Source organism: Ustilago hordei (genome assembly GCF_900519145.1).
Source record: "Ustilago hordei strain Uho2 genome assembly, contig: UHO2_contig_03, whole genome shotgun sequence".
NCBI lineage: Eukaryota > Fungi > Basidiomycota > Ustilaginomycetes > Ustilaginales > Ustilaginaceae > Ustilago > Ustilago hordei.
This window is the reverse complement of record NW_024545288.1, coordinates 489,160-505,367: the sequence shown is the minus strand read 5'-3', so window position 1 is coordinate 505,367 and position 16,208 is coordinate 489,160. Positions and strand designations below refer to the sequence as shown.

The window sequence follows — 16,208 nt, the reverse complement described above, 5'->3', positions numbered from 1 at the left end:
AGGAAGGACTCGATCATTGTATCCTACACATCGCATTCTTACCAATGTCGGTTGATTTGCATCGCTAAAAGCCGTCGATTGGATGTGTGATGTTGAGAATCATGGGCGCCTTTTTTGCTTAGCTGAAGCACTTGTCTCCGAAATAGAAAGGTCTATGCACCCAGTCTCTCGTCGAGATGTTTAGCACTGATTTCTCCGTCTCTTACGTCGATAACCTTGCCGATGTCTGCTTTTGCTGCAAAGTTGCTCAGAGCAGAAGCATAAAGTGTGCTTTGTTCTAGAGAAGAGGTTTGTGGGGCCCAGTATAGCAAGAACAGCGGCTGTTGTTGCGAGCGGGATGAACGCGATCAGTTCGGACAAAGTGGGTCATTGTTCCAGATCAGCGTGACGACGATATTACAGTGTCAGTCAGAAGTAACTTATAGTTGTCTAAGAGGAATCAGGGGGGGGGGGGGGTGGGTAAACGTACGTAAGACACTCTTCCATCATGATGCTGCAATTTGTAATTTACGATGAGGAATCGGGGAGAGTTTTCTGGAAGTTGCTCTACGAGATCCTCAACTGAGCTCAAGCCGGTGCTCAGTGTTTCTTCGAGTTGCAAAGTGAGGCTCTTTTTGTCGATTTTGAAGATTTGAGCGCTGATAGGGACTTTAGAGGGGGTCAGACGAAATTTTCGAACCGATTGGAGAAGGGTGGAGGGTATGTCGATGGTGCTACTCGATGCCATCTTGTCCAAATCCTTGAAGGATGTGAGGAGAGGGTGGATGATAGGATATGAAAGCCTTTCAGATGTCGACGTCGATGGTGATGGTGGTAGTGGTGGTGGTTGAGACCAAGGATGAGGAGGAAGGGTTCTCAGATGTGGAGTTGAAGCGCGAATCGTAGATTTGGTGCACTTTTGAGACTCGGACATGTTGGAAGATGCTAGCTATCCAACACTGCCCTTTGCTCGTCATCCTCAATCCGCACAACACACCTTCTGAGTGGTATCTTGCTCTCAAGGGCATGTTTTGACTCGTCATAGACTTACACACACATACACTGCTGACCCTTTCTGTCTCTGCTTGATTCATCTCGTGTTTCAAATTGCGTTCGTGTTGGATATGTACAATAGTCTTTTCCTAAGCCATCGCTGGGAAGGCTTAGTTAGCAGACTTCTTTGCACTCTTCTCACTTGCCTCCCTGATCGCCCACGTAAGCGCATAGGTCTTAACCGCATCATCGTAACTCGACAAAATTGGTGCACTACCCTTGCCCTTCTCGATGTTATCAATCAAGTTACTAACCTCCGAGAAGAAGGGATCATCATTCTGATACCTTACTACTTCCTCATGATCATCACCTGGCCTTCTAAAGTACAATGCTGGAGCATTATACGGATCCACCAACCTCAAACTGTAACCATCCGCCAAAACATCAATCTCGGTATTGTAGTTGAATCCCTGCAACGCCACCGCGTGAGTCAAAGACCCGACTGCACCCGTCTCGTACTTCCAAGTAGCACAAGTAATCCTTGGAATTCGGTTATCGGGTGCAACCTTGCTCTCGTCCACAGGGATCTTGCTGAGCTCACCCGCAGGCTCGAACCACTCCAGCGAGTGGGCAGCGACAGTGCTGAGATCGACTTCACCGCCAAAGTATCGGGAAAGATCGCAGAAGTGGGTAGCTTGCTCGACAATGGGACCGCAAGTTTGAGACTTGTCCCACCAGTCTAGCTTGGCGGTGTGTTCGTAAGCCATGATGTACCTAGCGTTGGTAGCCATAACTTTCAGGTTGTTCTCCTCCAAGATCTGCTTCATCTTCTGGACGACTTTGAGGTATCGAAGCATGTAACCGACCGATACGAGGTTTTGTCCCTTTTCGAGCATCTGTGCGATCTTGAGCGCATCGTCCACTGAACCAGTGGAAACGGGTTTCTCGATAAAGATACCAACATCGGGGAACGCCTCAACTAACTTCTTCTCCAAGTCACGACCTGGCTGTTCACGACCACGGAAAGCAGGTGGACTACCAACCCAGATGGCATGAGGCCTCTTATCAGGCGTCACGTTCGCCACATAGTCCGCAAAAGTAGGATACACAACCGTATCCTTGTAAGCGGAGAGGACGAAGGAGCTACGCTTCACAGTGAGAGCAGCTTCAGCTCGAGCAGCAGAGGGGTCGATGAGAGCTACGACCTTAAGACGAGGACCGAGCTTGTGTTCCAGACGGAAGGAGTGGTTCCATGGACCTTCGTCCGAGCCGAAGTTGATGTTTCCAGCACCGATGATGACGACGTTGAAATCAGCACCTGGCTTGGGAGGCTCCATCTTGTCCATCGAAGTAGGGGCTTGAAGGTCAACTGCGGCGGTCGATTCGGAGGCCATACCGCGAGCGCCGCTGGGGAGGCGCAGAGCACCGGCATCGCGCTTAACAGTGGTAATGCTACGAGGGATGGTAGCGATGCTAGGAGCAGCAAAGCTGCGAGCACCAGCGAGGATGGAAGAGCGGGAAGCCGAAATGGCGACTTGCCTAAGGGCGAAAGTGGAACGCATCCTGTTCGAAGTCTAGTCTAGTTCTGAGGACAGAGCTAGGAGATGGGAGAAGGGGATGTGTAGGAGTAGGTGGTGGCCAGAACGAAAGAAGAAAAAAATGCTTTGGTTTGGGTGTTGGTTCGAGATAAACCTCGGCGATGAGATCAAGAGAAAGCGGAACGCTGAAGTTCTCCGTTCGGAAGGGCGAGGAGGAAGGGGGGGCACGGATAAGATGCAGCTGTGACGCAAAGGCCAGTCTGTTACAGTGTTGGAATCAGAAAAAGTTGAGGGAGACGCGTCGATACTCCAATGGGATTCACAGGGTCCACAGAGTGTCATGGGGCCCATGGAAGATAAGCAAGTCATCAATGAGGCAAAGACACATATAGGTGGCAACACATGTGGGATGCATAAGCATTGTCACACTAACATGCAGGAAGTGACAATGCAGGAGTGACACAACAAGTGGCTCAACACAGGCTAGCACATGTGGAAGAGATTACCAAGTATATATATATGATAATGTACATAGAAGCTAGTAGATAGAATTAACAACACACAACTGCATAAGCAAAAATTCCTCAACTGATTAAGAGTCTGAAGCTTGGCAACTTCAAGGCACTTTGCCATCAAGATGCCACCCAGAGTAGACAGTGTAGCCCTGCTTGAATGCACCATGCAAGTGATCAGAGAAGTCCACACTGACTGGAACAAAGACCAAATCTTGGAGCATGCCTTCTCTATGATGAACCTCCAACCAAATACCAGCCAAGTCGAAAAGATTCCTAAGTCAGTACTCAGCATTGTATTGCAGATCATCAAGCTCAACAAGAACAACTGGGCTATCTGGGAGCCCATGTTTATGGACTGCATACAGCCCATCAAGAATGCAAAGCAGATCCTTACCAGGGAAATATCTAGCAGCCACACAGACTATGATAAAGAACTAAATAGTCACCTGTTAGGCCTCATCCTGTCGTCATGTGACCACAGTCCTGAAAGCAGTATTCATACATACACTGTTCGAGAACAAGGTGAAGAGGAACAACTCAGCTCTACACTGTACAAGAAGCTCAAAACAGTGCTCACAATCAATGATAAAGTTAAACTTTCTGCCATTCACGACTGAGTGCATGAGATCAAGTTAGTCCACCAAAATGTCATCAACCTTGGAAAGGAACTAGATCAAATTTGGAATGATGCTGCGAGGCTGGGCAGTCACATGGATGAAAAGCTCAAGAAGTCCACCCTCTACCACTGCATCAAGGACAACTGGCTATACACCCAAACTGTAGACTCCCTCAAGGCCACTCAACCCAGTTGCAACTATGAATATGCATATCATGCACTAGCCAAGAAGTACCAAGAAGCCAAGCTCTCAGGTCATATCCAAGCTGCAGCCAGAGTCACAAGCAACAGAAGTTCAACAGGCCAAGCTGGCAAGCATAGGCAGGTTCTCAACCAAGAGGGCTACAATAGGGGTAGGCACAACCCCACAAACCCTAATGAACCAGCCAAGTGCTATAAGTGTAGGCAACCCAGGCACATTGCAATCAATTGCACCAGCAGTCAGGAGTGAACTCCTACTCAGCAGGGATAGGGATTTGGGTGCACCCTTTTCGTAAGCAACACTGGCAACTGTAACCAAGACAGTATGTGGATTCTCGACTCTGGAGCTACACATCACATGGTATGTGATGAGGATAAGCTCATTGCTCCAATGCTGAAGCAAGGATCCATAGATACTGCAGGGCATGAATGGTTGTGAGTGCAGGCAATAGGAGATGCAACTTTGCAAGTTGGAGATGTTAAAATACCCCTCACAGATGTACTTTACATTCCCAACCTTAGCAAAAATCTATTGTCTGTTCCAGCATTAACTGAAGATGGTGCATGAGTGATATTTGAAGAGTCTGGAGCTACAATCCTCCAACATGACAGAAGCATGGTCAAGAGTAAGACCAACCAATGCCAGAAAAGATGGGAAGTTCATGGCAACTCCCTAGCAGCACAGCTCAATGACCCCCTTGAGGGCATTGATGATAACATGACACCAGCAAGGCCCACAAGCCACACGATAAGCAAACTATGGCATGAACGATTTGGCCATCCTGGCAGAAACAAAACCCAGCAAATCCAAGCTCACTACTTAGGAAGAGAAACACAGCTTGAGCACAACTCAAAGGACTGCAATAGTTGCAGTCAGGCAAAGCAAACATGTGCAAGAATGGCAAGCAGCAAGACAGAATGAGTGCAAGCACCATTAGAATTAATACACATTGACCTAATGACAGATTTACAAGGCCACCCCAACTACCATCACATGCTGGTAGTTGTAGATGATGCCTCATCATATGTATTCATGAGACCACTCCTCAGCAAAGCAGAAGCATTCCCCACCTTGAAAGCATGGATCAAAAGGGCAGAAGTAATGATGGTTCGCATGCTAAAGTGCATCTGCAGTGACAATGGAATGGAATGGTCAAGCTTGGCAGCAGAGGAATGGAAGAAGGAGGTGGGGTTTAAATGGCAGAAAACCACCCCATACATCAGCATGCAAAATGGAAGAGCAGAGCACACCATCAGATCGCTACAAGAAAAGATGTGAGCAATGCTCATCCAAAGATTGGTGCCAAAAGGTTTATGGCCCTATGCCATCATGGCTGCCAGACATGTACTTAATTTGACACCATCAGCAAATGCCAACAGAATTCTGTACAAAGACTTTCATCACACAATGGCTCACAGCTTGGCAAAACAATTGCATGTCTTTGGCTGTCTCACATGGGTTCACCTCCCAAGGAAAGATCATGCAGGCAAGCATGGTGCAAGAGCCATACCAGGAATCATGATTGGTTATGACGATGAGCATAAGGGATGGAAATTCCACACTCCAGAACACATGCCATCTATCCAATGGAGTAACTCAGCTACATTTCCTGAAGATAAAAGCTGGCATGATCAACCCAAAGAAAGGAGCCCACTGCAAATCAGATTTGAAAGTCTAGAGGCAGAGGGTACCAGATCAGAGACCATCGACCATGAGCCCATATTGGAACCAGAGGAGATCAACATACAAGACCCATCCTCACATGCCTCCACTATGCAACCCATTGACACCATCAAAGACAACCAATCAGAAATTGCCATTGAAGACATTATTGGGGAGGCCAATATGACCACCATGAACCTTACACCAACTTTGAGGGAAGCACTTGACAGTGATGAGGCACAGCAATGGCAAGAAGCCATACACAAGGAGTTAGATGGGCTCGAAGCCATGGGGACTTGGGAAATCATGGATGTACTGCCAAACACCAAACTCATCAACTCTAAAATTGTCCTCTGCCTCAAGCTGGATGCTGATGGGTTACCTGTCCAACATAAAGCAAGACTCATTGCATGAGGGTTCACACAACAAGAGGGCATAGACTTTGAAGAAACTTTTGCACTGGTGGCACCACTCAGTGCAATAAGAGCCCTGTTGTCACTGGCAGTGGAGCAGGACTGGGAGGTCCATCAACTTGACATCATGATGGCCTACCTCAACTCCACACTCAAGCATGTTATCTATATGAAACCACTGGAAGGGGCAAAAGTACCAAAAGGAAAAGCTTATCGGGTAGTAAAAGGGCTATATGGACTCAAGCAATCAGGATGGGAGTGGAACATGGACTTTGACAAGTTCCTGCAGTGCTCAAACTTCCATAGACTTGATTGCATGCCATGTATTTACACCAGAGGAAAGGGGGACAACTTTGCAATAGTGATTATCTATGTTGATGATACATTGATTATATCTCCAAAACTGACAATGGTCAAGCACATTAAGAGGGAGATAGGCAAGAAGTGGAAGATGGAGGACAGCAGTAATGTATCCCATTTTCTCGGGATCAAGATCTCCAGAGACCACAAGGCAAAGACTATGGACCTCATGCAAACCAGCTATGTCAAGCAGCTACTAAACGAGCATTTAGATAAACATAGAAGAAAATCCAGCATACCACTCCAGGATATCCCAGTACCAGAGACGACAGCAAGCATAGCCAAGCAAAAGGAATACCCACAAATCATTGGCAAACTCCTATGGCTGTCAAATGGAACACATCTGGACATCAGCCAAGCTGTGGGTGTCCTTGCACGTTACATGACACAACCATCGAAGGAACATTACAATGCAGCACAGAGAGTGCTCCAATACTTGGATGGCACCCAGGACATCCACTTGCAATACAGTAGCGACAAGCAACAAGATTTTCTGGTGGCACATAGTGATGCGAATTGGGCAAGTGACACCATGGCACAATGTAAGAGCTCATCAGGGTCAGCAGTTTTCATACACAGAAACCTGGTAGCATGGAAGTCGGCACTACAGCACTGCACTGCCTTATCAGCAGTAGAAGCAGAATTTGTGGCAGTGACCAAAGCTGCATGAGAAATTCTCTTCTTTGGACACCTCTTCAAGGCTATCAGGGTTGATGTTGGTACCCCCATAATTTTCTCAGATAACACAGGCACCATCCAGGTAAGCAAAGACCCTGCACAACATTGGAAGTTGAAGCACATCGATACCAAATACCATTTTATAAGAGACAATGTACAAGATGGAAAGGTCAAAATCAAGTACATTGGCACTGAAGACAACTTAGCAGACATCTTCACCAAACCAGTAGGCAAGGAGGCATTGCGACATGCATGACAAGGGCTAGGACTGATACCACAGCAAGGTACAGTGGCTCAGCAGCCTACTGCCTTGCCGCTGAGGGAGACAGTTGAGGGAGATGCATTGATACTCCAATGGGATTCACAGGGTCCATGGAGTGTCATGGGGCCCATGGAAGATAAGCAAGTCATCAATGAGGCAAAGACACATATAGGTGGCAACACATGTGGGATGCATAAGCATTGTCACACTAACATGCAGGAAGTGACAATGCAGGAGCAACACAATGAGTGGCTCAACACAGGCTAGCACATGTGGAAGAGATTACCAAGTATATATATATGATAATGTACATAGAAGCTAGTAGATAGAATTAACAACACACAACTGCATAAGCGAAAATTCCTCAACTGAAAAGCACGAATTTTACCAGGCAGCTGTCACAAAGCATCTTGGCGAACGGGCCAGCCATGATCTTGTTGGAATTCGCCGTTGGTTGAAAAGGAAACGCAGGCGATGACGCCGTTCCACCAGCCACAGACGCTCAATGCCATCATTGAGAGTAGATCAGGGTCCTACCGCCATCGCAGAAGCTACTGTATATCGATTGCATTCCTATCTACCTCGGTTCTGTCTGGCAGATCAAGGTAAAGAGCTATTGATTGTGAACTCGAGTAGGAAGCAAGAAGACCAAACATTACACTCTTTCTGTGTGGGTCGGTGACTGGGGTACGGTGAATTTAATCGCCTCCACCGCCGAGCGCACAAAAATTCGCCGCAGAACCGACACCATGCAGTTGACTCGCATGTTGCTTCTATTGCTCCTCATGATTCTTCTCCTTCTTGCCTGCCATTGCCTCTTCCTTACTTTCAAAGACATCTCTTCCGTCTCTTTGCGTTTGTGCATTCGGTGGATCTTCTCATGCACCTTTCTGTCGGTGCGAGCTACAAGGTCGGAATTGGCTCGCTTACTGTCGTCGCAACCAGCGAACAGCCCTCTTGTCATTCTTGATGAGAGGCATGAGCACCTTTCGCACATCAGAGTTGTGTTCCTTCAACCAGCGTGCCTCGGCATAAGAGAGCAGGCTGAAGTCGACCAAGTTGGTGGCGATGGGGACCTGAGTGATACGCTCGAAGCCGTACCAGGGTATACCGCCGAAGTTGCGGTGCGTGTCGATGCGTTTCACTGCCATGAGTGATTCGGTGCGGATACCGAAATGTCCTTCTTCGTAGAAACCAGGTTCAATTGTAAGCACCATGTTCTCCTGCAATGGAACTGGCTTCTTAGATCCTCCAGACATGCTCGAGAACCCTTGTGGTCCTTCGTGAACGTCCATGAAATGACCAACACCGTGACCTGTTCCGTGACGATAGTCGAGACCGTCTTCCCACAGAGCATGACGAGCAATCGGATCTAGATGCTGCCCGGTTGTACCAGCCGGGAACTTGACCTGGCTCAATCGAATATGACCCTGCAACACTCTCGTGTACGCACGCTTGTGCTCAGCACTAGGTCTACCGAAGTGCACCGTCCTCGTGCAGTCGATTGTTCCATCGTGATACTGAGCGCCCGAGTCGTTAAGGTAAGGTGTCTCTGTATCAATGACACGAGAAGCCTCCTTAGGAGTCTCGTAATGCGGCAGAGCAGCATTGGGACCTGAAGCAGAGATGGCATCGTAACTGTCGCCAGCATACAGATGCTGCTTTTTGCGAATTTCTTGAAACTTGACCGCTGCCTCGCATTCATCTATCTTCTCGCGCCTCACCTTGACGTGGTCCTCGAGCCAGGCAGCCCACTTGACCCAGGCAGCACCATCACGAATGTGACTATCCCTAAAGCCCTGAAGCTCGACATGGTTCTTGATCGCTTTACGTAGCGCAACGGGAGAGGGATCGATGAGGTGCAAGTTTTCATCTCCCACAGCATTTGCTACTGCATACGAGAGCTTTTCGCCAGACACAAGTTTGCGACCATGCGAAGCTTGAGCGACCCAGCGACGAAGGTAGTGCCAAATCGAATCGTAAGATTGCACATCCAATTTCAGTGTCTCGCGAATATACTTGTCTGCTTCTCCACCTTCAGGTAGCAGCTCGCGGCGGATGAAAAGCACCGACTGCTGCTCAGAGACTAGGATGTAGGCAGGGAAGACAGGATGACCTGGGATGGAGGCTCCACGGAGGTTGAGTAGCCAAGCCACCTCGTCTAGGGCTGAGACAAAGTAAGCAGATCCTTTGGGCTTCGATTCGAGATCTTTTCGGACATCTTGGAGCTTGGCTTGAGCAGGTTTGCCAGCGTATTTGAGCTCGTGTTCGTACACGGGCGAGGTGATGGGTTCTGGACGATCATTACCCCATGCAACATCAACAAGGTTGCGAGAAGGGAAGACGGCGGAACCACCTGCCTCGTTGAGCGTGACGACTAGCGACTTGCCCAGAGTATAGCTTATCAGCGCAGGATCCATACCGACCTTGGTAGTCTCGTTCGCCTGCTTGACGATCCACTCGGACCAATCGAGCACGCCGCTGACACCCACCTTGTGCAGAGTCCAGTTGTCATCGAGCTGTTCTGCAGCTTGGACGTGGTATCGTCCATCAGCAAAGAGGTGGGCTGAGTCCTTACCGACAATAGCCGTTCCAGCAGATCCAGTGAAACCCGAGATCCAAACGCGTCTCTGGTCTGAAGGAGCAGTGTACTCGGTCGCATGCGCATCGTCGGTGGGGACAAGATAGAAGTCGACTGCTTCTTCGGCCATCAACTTGCGCAGAGCAGAGAGACGAGGACCGGTGAGGTCAGGCTTGAGCTTGCTCTTGAGGAAGATCTGCTTGCGTGCCTTTTCAGAATCGAAGGCAGGGGAGTCGACTAGGGTGGAGTCGGTCTTGATGGAGGCGGCATCGTGGCCTTTGTTCCTGTTGAGGAAGGGGAAGCAGCCCATGTTTTCGAAGTTACAATTATAAGACCGTAGGAATAGAATTGTGACGACGGTGATGGTGGTGGTAGTGATAGTGGTAGTTGCTGCTGCCGAAGGATGGGAGAGATGTGCGAGAAGAGGATCCGTACGAAGAGTGGGTTGGCGTCGGAGCATCAGGGTCCGATCGGCAACCTTTGTGGAGTTGCACGCGGTTATGGTTGCAATAGGCGATAAGCAGCAACTGATATGCAGGCACGCAGTAAAAGTATAAGCATGTGAATTCTAGTCCGATCTCACATCGACACCAGCTTTGCTCACTCGATTTCGTACTATGCTGTCCCCGCAAATTGGAACCGATGGAGATCAGTCGGCCGATACAGAAATCGAGAGAGAAGTCATGTTAGATTTTGGATGTGCACGCCATGTCACGTGCAGCAAAGAAACCGAAAGTTGCATATGAAAGCTCACCGCGCCGCCCAACTTGACGGGGATCGACTGTCGCGACAGGCATCGGCATATCGGCTATCAGATATCCGACATAGTTTCCCCGTCAGGTTTTCAGCCTTATCATCCCTGTATCATCCACGTATACACAGAGTGCTGGGAGACAGACATATATACTATTCACAGTCTTGTACTTAGTTCTTACATACTATCGCAATCGATACTATCAACGTCATTTGCCGCACGTCCTTCAACAAACGCCGATCCGGCTTCTTCGCCGGTTCCATATTCCACCAGAGCTTTTTTTTTCTTTTTCTTTTTTCTTTTTTCTTTTTTCTTTTTTTTCTTTTTTTCTTTTTTTTCTTTTTTCTTTTTCTTTTTTCTTTTTCTTTTTACCGACTTGTGCGAATACATCGCTGTAACATGCTCCTGAGGGCAGTTTCGACACGACACTCTGAACCTCTTGCCGACGTTTGGCAGAGACACGGCCCTTGGATGCCTGCGAGAAAAGCTGGATGCTTTGACAAAGCCAGCTGATATTCTCGCCATGACTGCAGACACCAAATCTACAGTAGACATCTCGAGGAACAAAGGGAAGCTACATAGACTTCATTTCGACCCTGCATTTTGGCGGTTCCAAGTCTATTTTGGCCGTATCCGAGAAGAGGTTGACCGAGAACAATAATGCTTTCAACTTCACTGAGCGAGAGAGAACAGTGAACGGCAGCTGAGAGAGCCGAAATTGACAGGGTTGAAAACAGAAGAAGAAACATTTACAAGTGTCGCTGGGGTCGTTTTGTATTGAGATTTGAAACGCGTCTTGTACTTTCATTTACGGGACGCGCAGATTTGCATTTCTAAGCAGAAGTCAGGGCTTTTTTTTTTTTTTTGCTTTTTTTTTTTTTCTTCCCTTTTTGAGTTTCTTGGCCTTCCATGCTGGCTACGCCCAAGCTCGCACATGAACCTCGCTTTGTTTCATCTCTATACCTGTTCTGTGACGACCACCCCGCCGTTTCCTCTCCTTCCTACACCACTTCAGACAGGCACGACACGATACACGCCATACCTTCGTTTGGCTTCAGCTTCAAGCGCAGTCTCTCACCTTCCTTACTTCTCAGCCTCGAATCACGTAGCATCTAGAGCCTCTTGTCTCGGCATATCCTCTCCTATACTATACCATCCGCAAACGATACGTGGTCTCAGCACAGCAAACCAAACCAACACGTCGGTGTACAACAGAAAGTCTCTCGCCTGTCCTTGCATACTAAGCTCTTTCCCCCGTATACCTTCTACTCGCCAATCGACATTCAGAGTTGTACCTCCTTGCTCGGTCTTTTTTAAGGCACCTTTATAATTGCAACACACATCAGCGCTTGTCGAGGACTAGCGTCCTTTCATCCTCTCCGTGCGCCTCTCACGCTCTGGACAACACCATTTTCCATCCGCATGCTTCATCGCAACAGCAATTTTCCCACGCTCTCCTTCACTTCGCACCTGGCTTTCGATTCACACGGACTTTAAAGCATTCACGTCCTGCTCACATCGCGCCACTTTCGTCTGCCTCGACTTCATCATCTTTCTCGCACCGAATCTTCTTGACACCACTTTCACCCCACCTCGGCACCTCAGGAACCCAATTTTGATCCTCGACATCTCTGGATCCCACTTTCGACCACAATCGCAGCTTGCAATCAGAGCAGCCCGAGCCTCTCAGGACACACGTACATACCTCGGAAACAAGGTGCTGGATCCGCAGCAGCACCCTGTCTCCTCCCTGGATCTGAACACGGCATCCGTGACTGTCGCGCCATCCCCATCGAGGCGACCAAGCATGTCGGCAGGTGGCCCATCTCAGAGCATGCCCCCGTTCAATCTGTCGCAGTACCCATCCGACGATTCTCACCGTGCTCCAGGAACTCGACCCTTCCAGTTCTCACGCAACATGTCTTCAGACGACCGTCACGCTACAGTCAACCTTCCGCAGAGCACCGCAGGTCCATTTGGCCAGTCGAATCACGATGCCATGAGCAACAGCATCTCGAGCCTGCACAGCAATGACACCGGTCCAAATTATGGCGCCAACGCATCTATCGGCAGGCAAGGACAAGGCTACGACCAGGCAAGTCGGTTGCGTCAGAATTTCAACATTGGACGCAGCTCTTCGCCTCTATCAAGACCCCCTCTCTTCAGCCCCAACTTGCTTCATGAGGTAGAAAGGTCCTCGCAGCATCATCAAGTGAAATCGCCATCAGGTTCTCATTCTGCATCCTCGCCGCCTCCACGGAGCAACGTCGCCTCTCCGCGCTACTTTAACGATCCTCATCATGCATCCCACACATACCAGCAACTTCAACAGCAGCAACACTCGCATCAGCACCATCTTTCGCACCAGCAACAGCATCAAAACTCCGACAATCATCAACAATCTCATCAGCAGCAGCATCAACAGCATCAACAGCATCAACAGCAGCAACAGCATCAACAGCATCTCAACCAACAACACTCTTCCAACGCCGGACCATACCCACCTTCGCACCTGCCATCGCATCAACATGGCCACCCTCAGCAGCCTTGGCCGGCTCGCAACGGTGGCATGGGCCCGCTCGACTTTCCTCCGTCGCTCAACCCTGCCGACCGCCCGCATTCGTCCATGTCGGAACGCTCTTCTCGCATCCATGACAACCTCGTCTCGCGTGGCACTCCCGGCATTGGCAACTCGCAAAGCCCAGTGCACAGCTTGAACAAGGAGTCCGAGTTCAGCATCTTCGTCGGTGACTTGAGTCCTGACCTGCGTGAGGAAGACCTCGTCCAGCAGTTTCTTCACCCGCCAGCATGGTCACACAACCACCCCTTCGCCTCGGCACTCATTCACGCTCAGCAGGCACAAGGCATCTACCAGCCAGGTGCACACATCGGTCCAGCACCTTTCCACTCGACCAAGTCGGCCAAGATCATGACTGACCCTGTCGCTGGTGTTTCGAAGGGCTATGGCTTTGTACGATTCGCACTGGAAGCTGACTGCAACCGAGCGTTAGTGGAGATGCAAGGCGTTGTTGTCTCGCCAGCGAATGGGCTCTCACCAGGTCGACCTCTGCGTGTCAGCACAGCTACACCAAAGAACAGAGGCATGGTTCCTCCACCGCCCAACATGCCAGGCGATCCCAACCAGCAGCACTTGCAGATGCCTCGTCCTCACAACCCTGCTCAGAACAGCAGCGCTTCGTTCCTATATGGAGGTGCTGCTACTGGTGTAGCTGGACCTGGTGGTGCACCGTCTGAAGTGGTTTCGCCGCACCCTTTGTCACATGTGCGACAGCAGTCAAGCCCAAGCAACTCTTCCTCGCTGATCTCGCCTATCCCACCCGCATCGCCGTACGAAGGTCCTGGCAGCAGTGGCGTTAATATACCAAACTCTTTCGGTCCACTGTACGGTGGGTTCCCCGGTCACGTTGTTGGCGTTGGAGGAGATGGAACACGTAATTCTTCTCCGGCAGCAATGATGCGTTCGCAAACACCATCATCAGCACCTCCGCCACCTCTTCAACAGCAAGGTGGCGGCGGTGGCGGTGGCGGTGGCGGAAATTCAAACGACAGCGCCGCAGACCCGAACAACACCACCGTCTTTGTCGGCGGTCTATCCTCTCTCATTTCCGAACAAACCCTGCGCAGGTACTTTGAACACTTTGGCGAAATCACCTACGTCAAGATCCCTCCCGGAAAAGGCTGCGGGTTTGTGCAATACGTTCGTAAACAAGATGCCGAAAATGCCATTCACCGCATGAATGGGTTCCCCATCCTCAACTCCAAGATCCGCCTCAGCTGGGGTAGAAGTCAAGGGGATAAAGCGGCGGCAGCAGCAGCACAGACTATGGCTCAATACGCTCAGTTGGGTCAACTCGCCGGGTTAGCAGGGTTGAGCACTTTGAGTCCAAGTCAGCTAGCGCAATTGGCTGGGTTGGGGAGCGCGTTGAGTGCGGCTCAGGCTCAAGTTCAGGCGCAGACACAGAGAGGTCCTGCTGCTGGGTTTGGAGGTGGGGCTAACGACCCACTTTCGACTTTGGCAAGACAACTTGCTGCTGTGAATCTCGGTGGTGCTCCTTCGCCATCCTCGGCTACATTCAACTCGGGTGGGATGGGCCAACAGCGTCCTCCACTACCATCGTTCCTCCAACAACACCAACAACCTCTTTCACCTCAGCATCAGCAATTTCTGGGCGGATTACCAGGTCTGTCCCCCAACGGCTACAACTCTAACGCACCATTCGACTTTCCCCCTCCCCACACTTGCTCCCGTATGCACCCCGAAAACGGCGGAGGGGGAATATCAGAATCAGACCTGATCAACGCATTCTCTAACCTGGAATTCGATGAAACCACTCGCACCGCTCTCGCTCAACGTTTGCAAGCCCTCCAATCGCAACCCCAATCGGGAAGAGGGAGAGTGGATCCATTCGCACATAACAGAGATCCAAACGGGTTTATGTTCTCCCCTTTCTCACCCTCCGACTCGCCCTTAGTGGGGGCCAAGGCTGACCTCCCGCAATCTCAGTCTAGTGCTAGCTCGCTACACCTCTCTCACACTAGAGCTGATGAGGATGGAGGCGCCGAGTGATGACACCACCACTCCAAAACCACATCTGTTAAGATATCTCGGAAACTGTCCTTTGTATTCGCTTAGACTTTCTATTGCTCTTCTATTGCTTGTAGTTGCACACACTCTCTTGTTCTTTTCTGCCTTTCTGTTATAGTAGATTCTCTCTCTCTCTCTCTCTCTTCTTTGTTTTAGATCAAAATGTAAAACAACTCTGTCGTTATTCTCCCGTATCTCATCCGTTCCCAACGCGTGTGTTGCACAGTTTGGAGTGATTAGAGAACGAAGCGGGGACACATTTGTGGTGCATTGCATTGGGAAGACAAAGAGTTAGATAGATGGTAGTGGGGAGCAAAGTTGACTTTCGACTTCTGAAAGGATATGTTTTGCTGCTTTGAATTCCTCCGTCTCGTTTACTTCAGTGTCATTCTCTAGTCCTTCCTGTAGCCACGTTCGAATGGAAACCAAGGGGAGGGTATAGTGTTGGTCGGTGATCTCTTTGATTCTTTGAGACTGTTTGTTTTATTTAGTTCGAAATGGGCAACTTACCAAATGAACCCGTAAATCATCCACCCCAATCTCTAGCCTTTTTCTACAGTCAGGAACCATCTTCAAGCTATCTTCCAGCACTTTTCTTTGTTGTTTGATATCATACTCGTCTCTACCGGCGTCGATGAAGGAGGTTATGCGAGCTTGTTGTTCTTTGGCTTCAGTCAGGTATGATGATTCTTCCTTAGCCAGTCTATGAAAGGTTGCCGTTATCGGGTGGTTGGCAGAAGATCAGAACGAATGAGCTAAAAGTCACAAGCTAGGAGGGTGGTGTGGCTTGTGCGTTGCGGGTTGCGGGTTGGAGGTATGCTTACCGTTTAACAACGCCAGTCTTGATCGTTAGCTGTCGTTTGGTTGTTGATGCGTTTGCGAATGACATCTTTGCCTTTCTTGCTAGATAAGGATGATGATAGATGGAGGATGAGGAGAGAGTTATAAAGATATCAGCTCTTGGTTTGTGCACTTCTGGCTCGTGTTGCACTCAACCAACAAATCGCCAACTTGTCTTCCGATTTCCCACCTCTCACCCGTTTCAGCGA

General features: G+C 49.5%; 6 protein-coding genes across 6 annotated transcripts; 2 read left to right on the top strand and 4 right to left on the bottom strand.

Moving 5' to 3' along the window:
- Window positions 1–152: 152 nt before the first annotated feature.
- On the bottom strand, window positions 153–727 carry UHO2_01799 (uncharacterized protein; the record flags this gene model as incomplete). Its single annotated transcript, XM_041559236.1, has 2 exons — window positions 153–320; window positions 470–727. The coding sequence occupies 2 exons, from the start codon at window positions 725–727 to the stop codon at window positions 153–155; spliced, it is 426 nt and encodes a 141-aa protein (XP_041415170.1).
- A 415-nt stretch (window positions 728–1,142) lies between these two features.
- UHO2_01798 (uncharacterized protein) lies at window positions 1,143–2,534 on the bottom strand (the record flags this gene model as incomplete). Its single annotated transcript, XM_041559235.1, has 1 exon — window positions 1,143–2,534. The coding sequence occupies one exon, from the start codon at window positions 2,532–2,534 to the stop codon at window positions 1,143–1,145; it is 1,392 nt and encodes a 463-aa protein (XP_041415169.1).
- A 3,514-nt stretch (window positions 2,535–6,048) lies between these two features.
- On the top strand, window positions 6,049–6,948 carry UHO2_01797 (uncharacterized protein; the record flags this gene model as incomplete). Its single annotated transcript, XM_041559234.1, has 1 exon — window positions 6,049–6,948. The coding sequence occupies one exon, from the start codon at window positions 6,049–6,051 to the stop codon at window positions 6,946–6,948; it is 900 nt and encodes a 299-aa protein (XP_041415168.1).
- A 1,196-nt stretch (window positions 6,949–8,144) lies between these two features.
- UHO2_01796 (putative aminopeptidase P, cytoplasmic) lies at window positions 8,145–10,109 on the bottom strand (the record flags this gene model as incomplete). The annotated part of the gene is made up of 1 exon (XM_041559233.1): window positions 8,145–10,109. One exon carries the CDS (start codon window positions 10,107–10,109, stop codon window positions 8,145–8,147), a length of 1,965 nt encoding a protein of 654 aa, XP_041415167.1.
- Window positions 10,110–12,360: 2,251 nt separating this feature from the next.
- Window positions 12,361–15,141, top strand: UHO2_01795 (uncharacterized protein; the record flags this gene model as incomplete). Its single annotated transcript, XM_041559232.1, has 1 exon — window positions 12,361–15,141. The coding sequence occupies one exon, from the start codon at window positions 12,361–12,363 to the stop codon at window positions 15,139–15,141; it is 2,781 nt and encodes a 926-aa protein (XP_041415166.1).
- A 309-nt stretch (window positions 15,142–15,450) lies between these two features.
- UHO2_01794 (uncharacterized protein) lies at window positions 15,451–16,048 on the bottom strand (the record flags this gene model as incomplete). Its single annotated transcript, XM_041559231.1, has 3 exons — window positions 15,451–15,561; window positions 15,670–15,848; window positions 15,991–16,048. 3 exons carry the CDS (start codon window positions 16,046–16,048, stop codon window positions 15,451–15,453), a joined length of 348 nt encoding a protein of 115 aa, XP_041415165.1.
- Window positions 16,049–16,208: the final 160 nt, after the last annotated feature.